The sequence below is a fragment of the Muscardinus avellanarius genome (genome assembly GCF_963383645.1).
Source record: "Muscardinus avellanarius genome assembly, chromosome: 11".
Taxonomy (NCBI): Eukaryota; Metazoa; Chordata; class Mammalia; order Rodentia; family Gliridae; genus Muscardinus; species Muscardinus avellanarius.
In genome coordinates, this window is record NC_137797.1 from 609833 (window position 1) to 628995 (window position 19163).

General features: G+C 63.1%; 2 protein-coding genes across 3 annotated transcripts; both read right to left on the minus strand.

Moving 5' to 3' along the window:
- Positions 1-228: 228 nt before the first annotated feature.
- TRABD (TraB domain containing) lies at positions 229-4968 on the minus strand (the record flags this gene model as incomplete). Its single annotated transcript, XM_080706640.1, has 9 exons — positions 4918-4968; positions 4527-4605; positions 3905-4071; positions 3655-3795; positions 1255-1365; positions 1026-1165; positions 707-879; positions 523-634; positions 229-406 (listed from the first exon to the last, which is right to left on the minus strand). The coding sequence occupies exons 1-9, from the start codon at positions 4945-4947 to the stop codon at positions 229-231; spliced, it is 1131 nt and encodes a 376-aa protein (XP_080562766.1). The 5' UTR covers positions 4948-4968.
- A 9206-nt stretch (positions 4969-14174) lies between these two features.
- PANX2 (pannexin 2) lies at positions 14175-19139 on the minus strand (the record flags this gene model as incomplete). Of its 2 annotated transcripts, XM_080706626.1 has the most annotated exons (4): positions 14192-14231; positions 14317-14518; positions 14831-16273; positions 18914-19139. In XM_080706626.1, the coding sequence occupies 4 exons, from the start codon at positions 19137-19139 to the stop codon at positions 14192-14194; spliced, it is 1911 nt and encodes a 636-aa protein (XP_080562752.1). The 2 variants fall into 2 exon arrangements, with proteins under 2 accessions (XP_080562751.1, XP_080562752.1); XM_080706625.1 differs by having other exon boundaries at positions 14175-14518.
- Positions 19140-19163: the final 24 nt, after the last annotated feature.

The window sequence follows — 19163 nt, forward strand, 5'->3', positions numbered from 1 at the left end:
GGCTCTCCCAGGCCCACGGACAGGCTTGGTCCTGACCGGGCAGCCCCTGTGGTGGGGCTAGGGGCTGCTGGGAAGCCTTAGCTCAGACAGTCCAATGATTCTTTATTTGGGCCGGATTGGGCGGTGAGGGCAGGTGAAGCTTGGCCTGGGCCCCACGGGGTGGCTTGGATGCACCCGCACCCAGAAGATCCCGTGGTACGCTCCTCCTCAGGACCCCGGCTGGCCCTCCTACTGGTTTGGCCGGGCCTCGGACACCCTCCGGAGGCAGTACTGTGCAGCGGGTAGCGACAGGACCAGGCTCACAGTGCGGCGGCCCATCCAGTACAGGCTGTAGCCCAGCAGGCCAAAGAAGACAGTCTTCACAGCTAGCCGGGACACTCTGCCTGAGATGGACGGCGGGGGGACCCTGGGGGGGGAGGGGCAGGCTAAGCCTGGCTGGCGCGCACACCTCCAGCCCCAGCCGCTCTCGGGCATCCTGGCTTCCAGGGTCTGCGGGCGGGGCGGGGCTGGGCGGGCGCTCACGTCATGATCTCCTGGATGTTGAGGTCGGTGTTCCAGTTCTTCTCGATGCCGGGCACGTGGCCCATGCCCACGACACCCACGACCACAGACGGGACGCACTTCTGGGGCTCGGCTGTGGGGGAGGGGAGTCAGCAGCAGCTGCAGGAGGGGGGAGGGCCCTGCCCGCCCCCCGCCAGCCTGCCACCTTCAGAGGCACGGGGCAGCTCCAGGCGCCGGGCAGCCTGGCGCAGGGCATGGGTCAGGTAGATGTCACGCTCGGCCACGATGGTGCGGTGCAGGTCAGGGAACTCGCCGATCATCTCGGCCATCATCTGCTCCAGCAGGTCCTTCTGCTTGCAGCGCTCCACGTCGTCCTTGCTGGGGGCAGAAGGCATGCTGCTAGCGTGCTGGGCAGGCCAGCTGAGGCTGGTGCTGGACCAGGGCAGGGTCCACAGCCCCATGCTCTTGGGTTATGGCAGCTCGAGTGGTGGGAAGGGAGGCAGGTGCGGCCTGGGCTGCCCTACCTGATGGGGTCCGACAGGAAGCATAGCCCCCAGGCCAGCTTGACCTTCTGCCAGAAGGACAGTGCGGCAATGGCCCTCTTGAAGGTGACCGGGATGGGCCGGTCGCCCAGGTGGAACTTGCAGAAAGGCACCCTGCTGGCCTGGAACAGAGGCCGGGTATGGGGATCATGCCAGGCAGCCCCACCTCCCCGCACTCCCGGAGCAGCGCCCGGCGGCGCCTGGTGCCCACCTCCTTGAAGGCCTCCCTGAACTCGCCTCCAGGGGCCATGCCCAGCTGCTCAGTGATGTGGGCGGACACCTTCAGCAGCAGCATCTGCATTAGCCCCGACATGAGCCCGTTCTGCAGGGAGAGGAGGGACGTGAGGCGCGGCGCACAGGCTCGCTCCCTGCCAGGGGCAGGCGGCCCTAGAGGGCACAAGGGCCGGCTCAGAGCGGGGCGTCCTGGGCTCAACAGCCACCTTCCAAACATGGTTTTATTTATTTAGTTAGTTTTTGCGGCACTAGGGATGGAAGCCAGGGGCATTCTGCCTCCAAGCTACACCCCCAGCCCTGTTTTTTTATTCTTTATTTTAAAACAGGGTCTCACTGAGTTGTGGAGGTCCTCACTAAGTAGCTGAGGCAGTCTGCAAACTCTGATCCTCCTGTCTCAACCTCCCAAATGCTGGGATTACAAGCGTGCGCCACCACACCTGGCTAAACATGTTTTATTTTTATACTTTTTTTATTTTTTAATTTGGAAATGGTCTCGTAAAGCCAGCATGGCTGGCTTTGAACCTGCATGATCCTCCTGTCTCCGCCTCCCAAGTGAGGGGATTATAAGCATGTGCCATCACGCCCTGCTAAACATGTTTTATTTTTTAAAAAAGTTCTTTTAAGCCAGGCATGGTGGCACACGCTTGTAATCCCAGCATTTGGGAGGCTGAGACCAGAGGATCTCAGTTTGTGGACAGCCTCAGCTACTCAGTGAGGACCTCTGCAACTCAGTGAGACCCTGTTTCAAAATAAAGAATAAAAAATAGGGCTGGGTGTGCAGCTCAAAGGTAGAATGCCCCTGGGTTCCATCCCCAGTACTGAGAAAAAAGAAAAAAAAAAAAAAAAAAAAGCCTTTTTAGGCACCAGGCATGGTGGCGCGCGCTTGTAATCCCAGCAATCAGGAGGGTTAGACAGGAGGCTCCAGGTTCCCAGACAGCCTCAGCTACTACTTAGTGACGCCCTTTGCTGAGACCGGAGGATAGTGGTTTGCAGACAGCCTCAGCTACATAGTGAGGCCTTTCGCAAGTCAGTGAGACCATTTCAAAAAGCTCTTTTGTGCTGGGCATAGTGGCACATGCCTATACTCCCCATATTTGGAAGGGTGAGAGAGGGGGATCACAGGTTCAATAATAGCCTCAACAACTTAACAAGGCCCTCAGAAACTTAGTGAAACTGTTTCAAAAGAAAAAATAAAAGCGAGTGTGGTGGCGCATGCTTGTAATCCCAGCATTTGGGAGGCTGAGACCAGAGGATTGCAGTTCGGGAATAGCCTCAGCTACTTAGTGAGGCCCTCTGCAACTCAGTGAGACCCGGTTTCAAAATAAAGAATAAGCCGGGCGTGGTGGCGCATGCTTGTAATTCCCGCGCTTGGGAGGCGGAAACAGGAGGATTGTACAGGTTCGAAGCCCTGGCTTAAGAGACCCTGTTTCCAAATAAAAATATAAAAAAATAGGTCTGGGAGTGTAGCCTGGAGGTAGAAGGGCTTCCAGGAACCTCAGTACCACCAAAGAATAAAGAATAAAAAATAGGGCAGGGGTGTAGCTCAGAGGTCAAATGCCCCTGGATTCCATCCCTAGACCTGCAAAAAAAAAAAAAAAAAAAAAAAAAAAAAAAAAAAAAAAAAAAGGGCTGGGGGGGTTGTGAGCTCAGAGGAAGAATGCCTTTGGGTTCAATCCCCAGAAACGCATGTGCCGTGGGTACTGGAAAAGGGCCATCTGAGGATGCAGATGGTGCCCAGGGCCTTAGAGGCCGACTCACTGCCCACCACCTGCTGAGCCAAGAGACAGACTCATGGTGCCTGGCAGGCTGCGTCCACGCTTGTCACAGACGTGGCCCCTACAGGGCCAGGAGGCCCAGGCACAAGCCCCGTGCCCTGCCAGGGTCTTTCTGCCAGCAGCTGACACTCCAGGAAGGTCTGTCCTTGGGCCTGGAGGCGCCTTTGCGCTGTGGATGTTCTGCTCACTGTGTCCTTGTGGATCTGGGGCTTGGGCTACACCACGCGGCCCAGGCTAACAGAGACCTGGTGGGCACCTGGTGCACAACGTGAACCCAAAGGGCAGTGCAGTGAGCACCCCGGGCCGGGAACCTAGTGCCCTCAAGGACCCTCAGGGAGAACCGCATGCCTTCCAGCGGCCTCTGAGCCCCCAGGGATACCTCCCGCCAGGACCAAGGACCCTGAGACCCTCTCTCTGGAGGACCTACCACCCTCTAGACCAGGGAAGATCAAAGGGCCTGAGATGCCCCAAGGAGGACCGGGCCTGAGATGCCCCAAGGAGGACCGAGCGAGCGCTCTCCCCAGGCCCTCCCAGACCCCAGGCGGCGTGAGGGCAGCCGGGCCAGGGTCTCCCGGGCGCCGCCCCGCCTCTGCCTCCTGTACCTGCCGCACGGCCTGCTGCAACTTCTCCAGGCTGACCTCCTTGGCCTCGCGCAGCAGTGTCCTCTCGTCCATCTTCAGCATGGACACGCGGTACTGGCAGAGCTCCACGACCACCACATCAGGCTGCACCTCCCGGATGGTCTAGAGGCCAGGCCGCCCCTCAGTGGACACGCCGCCCCACGCTCCACAGGGCAGAGGGCTCGCTCGGCACCCAAGCCGCCCGCCCTTCCCGCAGCAGAGCCACACGCACCTTCACCACATCCCGCTTGCTGTCGTCGCTGAAGTGGGCAGTGCCCACCACGTACACCTTGCTCCCGTCCTCGGCCACCAGCTGGGTCACCGTGCGTGGCAGGTTGGGCCGCTCCCGCCGCCGCTTCAGCTTCATCTCCAGCAGCAGATTGAGGGCGTCCGCGTCAGCTGCAGTAATGGCAGAGGCCTGTGGGCGGGGCCCGGCTCCGAGGGGCAGTGCCACACGCTGGTAGCCAGGGCTCTCAGGGCTGCAGACGGTGGGCGTGTTTACCCTGACTGGCAGCACATTCTACACACCTGCTGCCCCGGTGCCTGTGGGCTGGGCACGCCCACGGGCCTGGGCTTTAGTTCTGCCCCACATCCCGCTGGGTTGCACAGGGGAGTGGGCGGGTGGGACGGGGTAACTAGTGTCCTGGGGGGCCGGGTCCTGCTCAACCCCAAGAGGACTGCATCTGGGGTGCAGGAGGAGTCCCAAGCAGTCTGCAGCCACCTTTGCAGGCAAGGCTGTGGGGGAACTGGAACTCAGTGAGCATGGGGCTCCTCATGCACACCCCACTCATGGTCAAGAGCCCTCTGTGATGCCCCTGTCCTACCCCCATCCCAAGCACCCAGGGAAGACATACACAGGTTCTGGGGTTCTCCTGATAGCACCCTCGGTACCGATTCTGAGGCCCCTGCAGCCACGACGGGCCCCGTGTCAGCCTGCAGGTGGAAGAAGATTCAAGCTGGTGTTCAGGGCCCATTCCCCCAGGCAGCTGCCCCGTGAGCTCTGCCCCATGGGGCAGACATTTCCTGGATGCCCCAATGGAGAGGCTGCTTGCTGGACTCTGGAAACCTGTGATTGCATGGAGCTCTCCGCAGACATGCAGCTGGAGTAACCCATGGAAACCACACTGGCACAGGTGGTGTCCTGGGACCCGTGTGCACAGCCCTGGGCTCCCCTGACCTCCTGGGGAGGCCGCCCCTCCCATGGCTGGCCAGGGACCCATATGCAAAGACCTGGACTACCCTTACCTCCTGGGGTGGCTGCTCCTCCCCCTCCATGGCTGGGCAGCAGCTTCTCGACTGATGACAGAGGACGCCTGAGGAGACAGGGCACGGTTCTCACTGGGGCCCAGGACAAAGCGGGACCTTAGGCTTCCTCCTTGACGCAGGCCGCTGAGGTCCAGGGTCCTCTGGGCTGGGCCTGGTGGGACAGAGGCTGGCAGCCTCTGCAGGTGTGAATGGTGCCTAAGTCAAGCCCCAGGCACAACAGACTCAGCACTGCGCGCAGACACAATGGTAGAAGGGGACCGGTGGTGCGGGCCAAGCTCCTGAGGGTCTATTCAGGACACAGGGGGTACCGCAGAACCTGCAGCATGAGCCCCAAGTCCCTGTGCAGAAGCTTCAAAGAAACGCTCAACCGCTCAGGAATGGCAGTGGAGGTGATGGCCGGCAGACACCAGCCAGACAGGAGGGGCTGGGAGCCATACAGGTGCGCGTCCTCGGGCAACGTGGAAGGAAGTGCGTTAGAGATGCCATGGGGCCACACAGAGGGACAGGTGACGTGCCAGCCCCAGGGGCTGAGTGCTGCACGAGGCTCTTCCCAGACCCGCTCAGGTCCGGTCAAGGTCCTCAGGCCCCCTTGGGGATGGCGTTCCTCCACCTGGCAGAACCTTAAAATACTCAAGCTTTGAGCCTCGGCAGCCAGGTGCCGCCACACATAGGGACACTTAGCACACGCAGATGTGGACGCTGGGCAAGCGTGCCAGGGGACAGCTGCACGCACGGTGGCCAAGGGCAGTGCAGGGGTGAGTCTGGCCCCAGCTTGAGGATGTTGCTTAAAACACCCCAGGTCTTGCCGGGCGTGTGGTGCACGCCTATAATCCCAGCGCTTGGGAGGCTAAGTCAGGAGGATCGCACGGGTTCGAAGCCAGCCTCAACTACTTAGTGAGGCTCTCAGCAACTTAGTGAGACCCTGTTTCCAAATAAAAAATAAAATAGGTCTGGGAGCATAGCCCGGAGGTAGAAAGCCTCTGGGTTCCACCCCCAGTACCACCAAAAAATAAATAAATAAATAATAAATAAAAAACAAAACACCCCAGGTCTGCTGGGGTGACCTGACTCTGGGCTGTGGTGAGCCGGCGTGGCTGTTCTGAGGTCTCTGTGCAGGTGCAGCCGCCCCAGGGCTCCACCCCACAGCCCTCTGGGCTCATGGTGCCTGGGCCCCTCCTAACCTGCAGGACTTTGGGAAGCGAGGGCAGGCGGACGTGGAGCTTGCTGCGCTCCCAGCTCAGGCCAGGCTGAGCTGCAAGTGTAGTCTCGGTATCTTGAGCGGCCTCCTCCTCAGAGAGGACACAGCGCAGCGTCCACACGGACAGTCTCTAGACCTAGACACACGCCTGACTTGTCCAGGCACTAGTCTGCCTTGGCGCTAACCAAGGAGAAGGCATTCTGAGCCCAGTGGACCTTCTGGAAGAGGAACTGGTGTGGGACAGGCCAGGGCCAGAGAGCAGATGGGCCCCAGGGAGGAGGGAAGCAGCCAAGACTGGGAAGCACTGCAGTCAGACCAGAGGCCACGTCTGAAACCCAGCTCTCAAGCCCGGGGAAGGGAAAGGGAAGGCCAGCCACAGGCATGGCCGGGCCCACTCCCCTCCCCTGGGTTTCTGAGTTGGGAACCCACCCTACCCAGGCAGCACAAAGGCCAGCACATCTGGGAGCACCACTGCTGGCTTGGGCCGTGCACAGCCAGGCCTTACCAAATCCCACAGGCACCACCTGAACCTCACCCCAGGGCCCCTTCTTCCCTCCCACAGACTAAAGCAGTCCATCTGTGCAAGGCAGTGTGCTGGTAGGCCAGGGGAAACCCACTTTCCAGCAGATCAACAGGAAAACGGAAGTGATCATCCTCAGGCCAGCGTGACACACGGAAGCAAACAACTCTTACTCACAGGCAGCGCCAGGCTGCCAAAGCGAAAACTCAAACCCTCAGCCGGCCCTCATGTCTGCAGGCAGCCAGGCAGACCTACCCCTGGAGCGGCCCAGGGGCCCGAGGGGACGGGCCAGCCCGAGGGCGGGGCGAGGGCTGCCCCTGCAGCCGGGGCTGGTCTCACTTCACGGAGTTGGGGGGTTGAGCGATCAGGGAGCCTGCCTGGCCAGGAGCCAAGTCCACTCCATGAGAGCCAGACCATGCCAGCGCAGCACCAGGGGTGGAGAGGCACCAAGGGCCTGCGACTGAGTGCCTCCCCAGAGACGGTCACATCCACTCACTTCCCAGCACTCTGCTGCCCGCGCCCGGCATGTGGTGTGCTGGGGAGCAGAGCCCCGCCTCCACCTCCCTGTGCCCATCTATCTGAGTACCCAGCTGCACCTCTGCTTCCTGCCAGTCCTTTTCAGGCCAGCTCAAGGCCTCAGCAGACACCACAGATCCCCTGCGGCCATTCCCTGGAGATAAATGCCTCTCCTCCCCATGGCCCCAGCAGGGGGCTCAGCAGCTTCCAGCCCTGTACTCAGCCACACCCCCAGGCCAGTGCTCAGACCCTCCAATCAGCTGAACAAGACTCAGACCTGCAGGACACAGCTGTGGGACTCGACTCCCTACACAGTCTGCAGCGACCTCACAGGACATACTGAGCCCAACTGTGTGTGTGTGGTCCTGGGGATGGAACCCAGGGACATTCTCTCTCCAAGCTATACCCCTGGCCCTATTTTTTCTTTTTCTTTTCTTTTTTGTGGCTCTAGGGATCAAAACCCATGGGAATTCTACCTCCCAAGTACACCCCAACCTCGTTTTATAATTTTTTATTTTGAAACAGGGTCCCACTAAGTTGTGGAGGGCCTCACTAAATAGCTGAGGCTGGCTCTCAAGTACTGGGATTACAAGCATGGGTCACACCATGCCTGGCCTGAGCCTTGTTTTTTTTTTTTTTTTGGTACTGGGGATGGAACCCAGGAGCATTCTACCTCTGAGCTATGACCCAGCATTTTAAAAAATTCTTTATTTTTGAAACAGGGTCTCACTGAGTTGCAAAGGGCCTCACTAAGTAGCCGAGGCTGCTCGTGAACTGTGATCCTCCTGTCTCAGCCTCCCGAATGCTGGCATTACAAGACTGCGGCACCACGCATGGCTTATTTTGAAAGGTCTCACTGAGTTGCGGAGGTCCTACTAAGTGGCTGAGGCTGGCCATGAAACGTGATCTTCCTGTCTCAGCCTCCCAAAGGCTGGGATTACAAGCGTGCGCCACCACGCCCGACTCCATCCCCTAGGATTCCTGGGGAACAGTCCTCAGACCCCGGGACTTCCTGACACCCTGTGGCGTGCCGCAGAGAAGACGCTGGCTCAAAGGGCAGGAACGTCCCATTCCTCTCAGGGCGCCCTGCGTCGGAGGTGCACCTTTGGGACACGTCAGAGTAGCCCAGGCTCGACGTGGCACGTGGCTGCCCATCTCTGGACCGCTCAATCACAGGGCTGGCCCTGCAGCCGAGGCCACACCCACCTCGGACCGCAGTGCGACCCGCCCGTCCCAGCTCTCCGGGTGCTCTAGGGACGAAAGTGCATCCTCCCCAAACTCTCTGGGCGGCCCCAACCCCCGGGCAGGGGTCCGGGAGCGACGGCTCGAGGCGGCCGCCCCGCCGTGGAGCCAGTGCCCTCAGGAGACAGCAGGCGGCTCCGAGGACGCGGGCCAGGCGGGGCCCGGCCTTCCAGCTGCCAGGCTGGGGAGAAAGTGCGGCCGGGGTTCCCAGTGTGGACCCCGGCCGGCCCGCGCCCTTCCTCCGAGGCTGCCTCCACTTCCACCCGGCTCCCGGCGCCCGCCCGGCGCCGCCCTGGAAGGCCCTCGGCGCCGCGCACCAGACCCCGGGCGGCCCGGCAGGGAGGCGCCGGCCTCGGCTGCGCTGCCCGCGCCCGCGGCCCCGGCCCCGGCCCCCCTGCCCGCACGGGGCGCGCCCGGGAGCGGGGGCCCGCGCCGCCGCCGCCCGCCCGCGACCCGGCCCCGCTCGCGCTCGCGCCCCTCCCGGCCGCGGCGTACCGAGCGGGGCGGCGGCGCTCCCCAGCCGGACTCATGCGCGCGTCGCGGGCGGGCGGGCGGGCGGGCGGGCGGGCGGGCGGGGGCGGGCTGCGCGGCATGCCGGGAGGCTCCCAGGGGCCCGCGCGCCGCCCCGCCCCGCCCCGCCCCGGGTCCTAGCGCCCGCCCCGTCCGCCCCGGGTCCTAGCGCCCCGCCCCGTCCGCCCCGGGTCCTAGCGCCCGCCCCGTCCGCCCCGGGTCCTAGCGCCCGCCCCGTCCGCCCCGGGTCCTAGCGTCCCGCGTCCTAGCGCCCCACCCCTCTCCGCGCCGGGTCCTAGCGCCCGCCCCGTCCGCCCCAGGTCCTAGGCCCGCCCCGCCGGCCCTGGTCCTAGTGCTCCCCCCCCTCTCCGCCCCGGGTCCTAGCGCCGCGCCCCGCCCCGCCAAGCTCGGTGCACTGGAGTCCTCTCTATGCGAGGCGGGGGTCGGCTTGGCGTCCAGAGACAATGGAATCGAAGCGTCCTGCAGCCTTCAGTGCGAAGGAACGTGGAGTCGGGGGATGCACTCACGTGGTCTCCTCCCGGTCCCCTAGCGTCGCACGGACCACCCGGTCCACCACCCGGCTCTCAGGCTCTCATGGGGTCTGGCCCCAGGCTCTGAGGCTGGCCCAGTTCGGGAGCTTGGACGCAGCTGAGGTTTTAGGGCGTGCGGGACCCCCACTGCCGTGTTGGAATGCTCTGTCCCCCGGGGTGGGGGTTGCTGCAGCCGGGCTGACCCGCCTCAGGGCCAGGAGTCTCTGCACAGGGCTGCAGTGTCCGCGGGCCCAGGCGCTGGTGAGTGGGCGGCTGCGGCCAGGAGGATGGGGACCTGGCATCTCGCCACCTGAGAGCCCCAGGACGAGCTACTCCCTGGCCCAAAGTGGGCACCAGTGACTGCCCTTATCAGGGCATGGCAGGATTACCCAGCAGGGTAGGGGTGGGAAGGCAGTCCAGCCCAGCCCTCAGGCTTGGCCTGCAGGAGCCAGCCTTTCAGGTTCTGGGAAGGGGCCATGTCCCTACCCCCGAGGGGTTCTTTTCTTTTTTGCAGTACTGGGGATTGAACCCACCTCAGGGCTATACTCCCAGCCCTATTTTTTATTTGTTTTGAAACAGGGTCTCACTGAGTTGCAAAGGGCCTCAGTAAGTAGTAGCTGAGGCTGTCTGGGAACCTGGAGCCTCCTGTCTCACCCTCCCGAATGCTGGGATTATAAGCATGCCCACCACGCCCACAGCCCTTCGGTTCTTAAGAGCTGCCCCTGGCACTGGTGACTTGCAGAGGCCACAGTATCCCCTGTCCTGAGTCTGGAGGTGGCCCTCCTGGGGTGTGGCCACTGTGGGAGATAATCCTGTCCACTCGCACCAGGCTGGGCTGGCTGCCAGCTGAGCACAGAGGCCACACAGCGTCCAGGCAGCGACTTAGCCACCAGGGCCTGACACCCACTTCTGGCTCTGGCCTCTGGTCTTGCCCTGACCCAGCCATTCTCATTGCTTCTGGCCTGTACAGCACAGTATGCTCCTTCCTGGCCGCACTCACAGAAGGGCAGGTGGGGCGGGCAGGCCAAGGTCACCTCGGCTCCCTCTCCCAGGGTCTTCAGTACCTGGCAGAAACCCTAGCTCTGGGCTGGTGTGATGGGAAGAGGACTGGGTTCAGCCTGGATGGGCAGATTCCACGCTGTTTGGTGAGAGCCAGAGGACAGGCCTGGGGGGTGAGGTGGCAGCACCCCAAGCACTGTAATGCCCTGTCTGCTTCTGCAGGACACAGACTCCAGACTCCACCCCAGCCACAGCCGTGCAGGAGGTCAGCGCACGCAGGAATGGCTGTACGCTTACAGCACCCCTCTCCCCAGAATGGACTCGGTCTGAAATGTCCTGCCGACTCCCGGGCCTCCTGTGCCCACCTCTGCTCTCCCATCTCCACTCACTGCTGGTGTGATGGCATTCCCAGGGAACCTCTACCCTGGGCTGCTAGGCCTCACCTGGGCAGACGGGCCGGTGGGGAGAAGCTGAGTGGTGGATGGGGGAGAGAACTGCACTCTGGTCTCCTGCTGGGCAGATGCCTGGGCTGCAGGAGTGCTGGCAGGGGAACTGAGGCGGTCCTGGGCCTCCCCATATGCCAGGCTGTGCTAGCAGAACAGCGTGCCAGCTCACCAGCTCTTCGAGCAGGCTGTTTAGGGCTCTTCTGTCCTGGGCCGTGGGAGGGTGGCCGCCAGGTGGAGCCCCGGAGCCTGAGCCCTGGGCTGGTGGTGAAGGCCCAGGTTCCTCCCTAAGGTAGGAGGTGAGCTGCGGGGGAGTGGGGAGGAGGCTCCGGAGAGAGGGCCCAGATGACCAACAGCAGCCATGCCCAGGGCCCGTGCCAGGCCAGAGGGGCCCTTGGGAAGAGGAATGAGCTGTCTGAAGCCATTCGTGCCTGCGGGGTGAGGAAGGTCCCCAGCCAGCTTTACAGGGTGCACGGAGGAGGGCTGGGCTGAGGTGGAGCAGGGTGACTTCATCTGGGAGCGGGAGGAGGCTGGAGCCTAGGACAGAGTCAGAGGAGGGGTCCCTGGGAGGGGAGGGACCATCACCATGCTCTTTAGGACTGGCCAACTGCTCCTGGGAGGGAAGCACAGAGCCAGAGGAACAGGCCTGGGGGTGCGGCGGCCCCAGCCACTGCCCAGCTGCAGCCCCTTGCAGTTCAGCTCCACACGGAAAGGGCTGCGTGCGACTGCACCACCCACCTCTTCCTCGAGGACTTGGCCTGGAATGTCCTGCCGGGCTGTGGCCCAGAGCAGGGCCAGCAAAGCAGCTGCTGCCCGGGTCCTGGTCCCACCGGACTCCAGGGCCTCCTGTGTCCACCTCTGCTCCGCTTGAGCTCAGCAGGCCCAGCTGTGGCCAGGCTTGGGATGGCTGTGGGGGCGAGGGAGGCCAGTGTCCCTCAGGTCTCCTGGGACACCCCGGCAGGGTGCCAGCTCCCTGCTGTGAGGGAGTGCTTGTGGGCTCATCTTCCCCAGGGGAGCGGTGGCCCAGGCGCAATGGCTGGCTTCCAGGAAAGCGTGGCAGTGCCCAGTGCCACCCAGGATGCCAGGGAAGGGGTCCTGAGTCAGCAGAGGATGTGCTTTTTGGGGACAAGGTGTACTGGCGGCCCCTTTTATTTCCTGTATCTGATGCTTTGACATCTGGGGCCTTGCTGATCCTGTGACCCCCTATGGCTGGCTAACTCTGGAGTTGGCAAATGAGATCTTAGGCAAGCCACTCCATCCACTGGGCCCACCCCCGTCAGCAAGCATATACTCAACCACAGTCCTCCTGCCCATCACCTCAGGACAGGTGCCTGGCCGCCAGGGCCAGCCCCTGCAGAGCACAGCACAGCCCTTCTCACCAGCCCCCCGCCCCAGCCTTCACAGTGGAGGCTCAGCCCCCCTCCCTCAGCCTGCACCCGGTCCCGGTACTCCCCAATGGCCCTGCATGGTGTGGGGTGCCCCTCCTCCAGGATCTCTGGGCAGTAAAATGCCTTCCCAGTGGCAGGCAGCTCCTGATCTGCTGTCCTCCCCAAACCAGAGAATGACAAAGAATCAAGACAGAGCCGGGCGTGGTGGCGCACACTTGTAATCCCAGCATTCAGGAGGCTGAGACAGGAGGATCGCAGTTCATAGACAGCCTCAGCTACTCAGAGAGGCCCTCTGCAACTTAGTGAGACCCTGTTTCAAAATAAAGAATAAAAAAGAGGGCTGGGGGTGTAGCTCAGAGGCAGAATGCCCCCTGGTTCTATCCCCAGTACCACAAAAACAAAAAACAATAAAACACATCAAGACAAAAGTGTCTTTTACGTGGAACATGGGCTGCAGCCTAGGGTGGCAGGTGGGTCGGCTCTGACCCTGTCAACTGGGCCCACCCTCTCATCCATGGCTGATCGCTCCCCAACCTCGTGGGGTTTCTGGCCCTGCTGCCCGAGCTGCCTGCCTCCAAGGAGCCTCCCTTCAGACCCAGGGGGGGCTGTGACTGTGGGGGACACAGTCCCACCCAGCCCTGGGCTTGAGGTCAAAAGCCCCTGCCCTGACCCCAACACGATGTGCACCCAGACCACACCGAGGCTCCTCCTGACTTTGCCACCCCTCTGCCCCTGGCAGTATACTGACAAACCCTGCTACCATGCGTCTGAGACGGGGGTAGGTCACCTGCCTGGCTCTCTCCTAGGGCCGGGGGCCACCCCGTGACCCCAGGAGCACCAGCACACGCTGTGCCTTGGCAGCCCTGAGCAGGCACCCCGGGGCGAGCCCCTGAGCCAGGCAGGAGGCGCGGACGCGGGGAGATGGGGCTCGGCAGGAGCACAGGCGTTATCAGAATAGTATTTATTGATATGCTCGGTGCTACCTTGTTAACACTGCATTGCAGGGCCGCGTGGCTGAGGTAATAGGGGCGGGGCCCCCGGGCCCAGGCCCCCCAGGCAGCCCCGAGGGGGCATGGTTATTGCGTTGGACTCCTTCCCGCACTGGCACACTGGTGCACACACCTGCCCTTGCCTGCTGCTCACCAGGGTGCCGCTGGCACGCCCCTGCTGGCTCGCTCAGGCCCGTGCACATGCCATCAGCACGCGCGCTCGCGGACTCGCATGCACACGGTGCCCACTCTCGTGCTCGCCGCACCCGCTCACACTGGCACACGGCACCTGCAGTCTCGCCTGCACACTCGCACTCACGCTCACGCACGCACAGGGCCCCTGTGCCCGCTCACCAGCACACACACACCGCTCACACGCGCCATCCTTTGCTTGAACTCACCCTACGTCTCCTGATGATAAATACGTTCGTCAGTTACAGTCATCATAGTAAAATAAAGTGTATGTTAGGCTACAGGGAGAAAGTGCACGTTGATCCGGACCCAGCGTGGTCCTCAGGTCCCTGCAGGGCTGAGCCCGAGGCGGTGGCCCCTGGGGCATGGTCCCACAATTGCTGCCACCTTCCCGCCCCTGGCCTGCCCTGGGTCAGAGCTGAGCTGTCCTGCCATGGCCTCAGTGCACAGCAAAACCGACTAAAAAAATAAACTCTTCACCTGGCAGCCCAGCACCTCAGTGGAGCTTGCTTCTGGGTGGGCAGGGCGCCACACCGCCTGCCCAAGCCCAGCCCACACCCGGAGCCAGGTCCAGCCCGGTGGAAGGGTGCTGAGCCCCACGGCATGCGGTCAGGAGGCTGGGGATGCGAGCGATACCGGCCACTCAGTTGGGCGTGGCCGGGCGCCCGGCACATGCAGAGGGCTCCCAGCGGCCTGGGCAGGCCGCCCCTCAGAACTCCACAGTACTCACGACCGTTCTTGGCTCGTCGAAGGTGGCAATGAGGATCTGCTGGGGTGGAGGGATGGTGATGAGGTCGCCCACGTCCGGGGGCGCGCGGGATCCCCCTTCCTCCTCCTCCCGGGCCTCGTACAGTGTGTTGATATGGAGCAGGGGGTGGGTGGCGTTTCGGCTCAGGATGGTGAGGGCGTCGGCCTTGCCCGGGTTGGCTGGTGACAGAGGGGCCGCAGCTGGGACCGCAGGGGGCGAGCAGACATGGAACGGGGTCCCCGAGGGGAGCGCGGCCCGGGCGGGGTCTGCAGGGTACTGGGCTTCCTTCTCGGGGAGGGGAGCATCTGTGAACAGCCAGGTAAGAGGCACCTCACACTCCACACTACCCGCTGCCCACCCAGGCCCTGGAGGAGGCGGTCCTCCCTCCTCTGGGCCTCCATGGTGAGGCCGCGACTCCTGCACACAGCAGCCTGCCCTCCCTGCCTCCTCCCGGGCGCGGGGGCTTCTTTCCAAGGGTCCTGGGAGTTGGGGTCCCATGGGCCTTCCCCTGGCCTGTGCCCTGCCACCCACGTGGGCCTGTTCAGCCCTTTGCCTCGCCCACGCTGTCCCCGGCACCCCTCCCTCCCCGCCCTCTCGAGGTCCACTCTCCTCCCTACCTTTGGTGGGTGCCGCGGCCAGGCCCAACCCGCACTCCTCTGTCTGGGACAGAAAGCCGCCTTCCTGGCTCCGGGAGGCGGGCAGGGCGGCGGGCGCCACCTCGGGCTTGGCTTTCTTGGTGCCCAGGATGTAGGGGTGCACGTCCAGGGAGAAGTGGCGGGCATGCTTCTTGTCGGCGGCGGGGCCCGCGTCCCCCCCGCCACCCTTGTAGTGGTGGGCCGCGCGGGCTCCGGCGTCCAGCAGCGGGGCGATCAGCGTGTCCGTGGCGGTCTTCCTGCGCACCGGCTTGGGCTTCTCGGCCTTGCTGTTCTCCACGCGCATGATGGCCAGCTGCTCCTTGAAGGGCTGGGGCAGCGGGTTGCTGGTGGGGATCCACTTCATCTTCTTGCGAGGCCGCTTGACCACGGGCGGCTCGGCGGAGCCGTCGGGCTCGGCGGGGTTGGCGCTGGGGTCCACGGTCTGGATGCCCGAGTCGCGCACGGTGGGCGTGGTGTCGTGGTTGGACTGGGCCAGGGCGGCCAGCAGCTGCCGCACCACGTTGTCGTACATGAGGTCGCTCTCGTTGGTGATGAAGTCCAGCCGGTTGAGCGACTTGATGTGGTCGCGGTTCTCGTTGCAGAACATGGCCAGGATGTTGATGTCGCAGAACTGCGAGCGGCGCCACTGCCGGCGCGTCTTGATGCCCACCTTGTGCAGCTTGTCGAAGATGAAGTTGCTCTTGCGGAAGATGAAGAGGTGGATGAGGTTGACGAGGATAATGAGGTTCATGAAGCACAGCAGCACGATGTCCACGCCCGCGATGATGCGCTGCAGCTGCACAGAGGGCAGCTTGCAGCTCACGCGCACCGCGGGCCCCGCGCCCGCCGGCCCATCGGGGGCGGCGCCCAGCGCGCAGGTGAACTCGTTCTGCTTCTGGGTGGCGTAGTAGGTGCACAGGTAGGAGATGGGGACCACGCTGAGCAGCAGGATGAGCACGTGCCGCGCCAGGTAGAGCTTGGCCAGGAAGTTGCTGCGGCCCCGGCGTTCCAGGTACTTCTCAAACAGGTTCTGCTCGGGGCTCTTCTCCTTCTCCGCGTTCTCGATGATCTCGCGCTTCTCCCGCTCCGTGATGCCGGGCCCCTTGGACTGGATCTGCTTCTCGATCTTGGGCGCACGGCCCTCCGCCGCCCGGTGGTAGCAGTTGTCGATCTCCTGCAGCAGGAAGTTGAGCTCCGAGGTGAGGCGCGTGGAGGCCAGGAACTCCCAGCCCAGCGCGGGCACATACATGATGGCGGCAAAGGCGAGCAGAGCGTAGGGCAGGAACTTGTGCTCGAACAGCGACGGCCACAGGCTGGCGTCCACGCCGGGCAGCGCGTCCCGCAGCTCCGTCCAGCAGTAGCCGCGGGCGTACAGCGCCTGATCGCGGGTGAAGTTGTGCGGGGTATAACAGTAAATGGGTTCCTCTGGGGGCAGAGAACAGATGCGGCTGGAGCAAGAGGTGGGGCCGGCCTGGGGAGGCGGGCTGGGGTGAAGGGCACGGTGGACCTGGTCACCTCTGTGCTCTGCCCCTCTCCCACACGGGCCACTGGCCTCTCCCCGTGGCCCCCCCCAAATAACCTCAGCTTTGCTCGGGAAGAGACACCCCTCCCCCCGGCCAGGCCAGCCTCTGCCCCATCCCTGCCCTGGGGGTTGAGGAGGGCCCCTGCCAGCTCCAGGAGATGACCTGTACCTCAAAGAATGTGCACAGCCAAGCATGGTGGTGCATGCCTGTGATCCCAGAACTTAGGAGGCTGAGACAGGGGGATCACAGCCTTGAGGATCCAAGCTACACCCCAGCTCTAATTTGTGTGTGTGTGTGTGTGTGTGTGTGTGTGTGTGGCACTAGGGACGGAACCCAGGGCCCTTCTACCTCCGGGTTATACTCCCAGACCTATTTTATAATTTTTATTTGGAAACAGGGTCTCACTAAGGTGCTGAGAACCTCACTAAGTAGCTAAGGTTGGCTTCGAACCCCCGCCATCCTCCTGTTTCAGCCTCCCAAATACTGGGATTACAAGTGTGCGCCACCATGCTTGTCCCCCTATTTTATTTTTACTTCAAAACAGGGTCCTGCTAAGTCGATGAGAGTCTCACTATTTACTGAGGCTCTCAAACCTGCAATCCTTCTTCTCGGCCTCCTAAGTACTAGAATAACAAGCATTCACCACCACACCCAGCTCCCAGCTCTTTTTAAGACAGGGTCTCACTAAGTTGCCAAGGTGCTCTCCAACTTGCAACCCTCCTTCTCCGCCTCCTAAGTAGCTGGGATTCTAGGTGTGTGCCTCGGTGCTGGGCCAGGGAGTCCTCTGTGAGTTGGGAGGGGGACAGATGCTCCTGTATGGCCAGAGGTGGCCATGGTTGCTCAACTTCTGAGAAAAGAGAGGGGTGTCTCTCTAAGACCCCACATGTGGGAAGGGGCAAGCCGGGGACCTGATGTAGGAGGGCAGTCACGGAAGGCTCACCGGCTGGGCTCCAGCATCTGCCACCAAAGCTGAATGGAGGTGGGGCACAGCAAAGGACACCAGGCTGCGCTCAGCCCAGTGCTGGGATTGGCATTTTATTTTTTCCCAGAGAATCTGGAGGCTCCAGCCCCTCACACCTCTTCTGCACATATCAAGGCCAGCACCCCCAGGCACCAGGCCACAGTCACCTGGGCCACCCCTTGGCTGTGCCTCTCAACCCCCAAATATGGCCCCAGGGAAGGTCTGCTTGGAGTTTTCATACTCGGGCTTCAGCCTTCCACCCCATGGGGGCTCAGCCTGCAAAGCAAAGGGCCTGACGGGTCTGCCTCTGCCGGCAGTTGGTGGGTATCTGGGAGACCCCGGATGCTTCCGGGTCCATGAGGCTCCAGGACTCTGAAGAGCCCAGGAAGCCACTGCCCGTCCTGAAGCCAGAGGAGAAGCAGCCAGTGCTTGAATGGGAGGGGTGGAGGCTCTCCTCTAGGGCAGGGCAGCATCTCCAGGGAGCCGCCCTGCCCACACCTGGAGTTCCCATTCCTGGCTTCCAGAACTGAGAGAAAGCTGTTTCTGTTTTGTATTTTGGTAATGGGGATTGAAACCAGAAGCACTCTGCTTCTGAACTACCCCAGCCCTTTTTAGTTTGAAGCAGAGTCTCCCAAGCTGCCGAGGTCCTCACTGAATTGCTGAGGCGGGCCTCGATCCTCTGTTCTCAGCCCCCAAGCACTGCAACTGCAGGTGTGCAGCGCCATGCCTGGCCGTCTGCTGCTCTGAGCCCTCCAGCTGTGGCTGTTACTGCAGGTGGCACGAGGTCCCATGGGGCCTGGGTGTGCACACCCAGGCCTGACCCGAGGCCCCACTGCGCACACGTGCACTTGCTTGGTTCTGACTGCTGAGCCAGTGTCCAAGGAGGGAGAGCAGCAGCGTCCTCCATCCCCCGGTGGGGCTGGGCAGCCTGGATGAGGCCAGGTGTCGGGTCTGGCTAGCGTCTCCAGATCACCGGGTCTCCTAAAGCCTGGGCACTGTGGGGTCCATGAAGAACCGGGTGCCAAGGCACCCGGTTGCCCAGGAGATGTGGAGGACAGAGCTGGGCCTTGGGGCACTGGAGCCCAACAGCCCCCCTCCTGCATGGCTGGTGAACACCTAGACCCCAGCCTCCCTGCCTCCACCAACCTGGGGGGGGCACTTCCTGCCTCCAGCCGCCCACCTCCACCTGTCTCTCTCCACCCAGGAAGGAATGTGGGGCCAGGAGCCTGGTCCCCAGCGCCTCGCAGACTGGCCGCCCTCTCCGGCCATTTCTCGGCAGGGGCTGCACACCTGAGTGTGGCGGGAGCCCCGCTGACCTGGTCCCTCCCTCGGCATCTCTGGCCGTCCGGTACCCTGCCTCCCTCTAAGGCCGGCAGGGGCTCCCCTCCTCAGCCCTGGCGGGTCCTCTCTGGCCCTCACCCCTGCTCCGACCGCTAGGACCTGCTGTGCCAGCTGCCCGCTGACCGGCCGGGGCCGAGCCGCAGGTGCCGGGCGCCCAGCGAGCGGCAGGGTCCTGGGGGCAGCGGCCGGCGGGGTGTGGCCCAAGGTCCCGAGGCCGCGGGCGGGGTCGGGCGCGCTCACCTGCGAAGTTCTTGGTGAAGACCAGGGTGACCAGCAGGATGGGCACGAGCACCGTGCCGATGGTGACCACGCGGTCGAACGGCAGTTCCAGCTTGAGCTGCAGCAGCAGCGCGGCCAGCGCGCCCGCCTTGTCGTCCTGCGCGCCCGGCAGGATCAGCTCCCGCAGCTTCTCGCCCGCCAGCAGCGCGGTCGCCATGTCCGCCGACTGCTCCAGGAGGTGGTGCATGGGGCGCGGGGCGCGGGGCGCGGC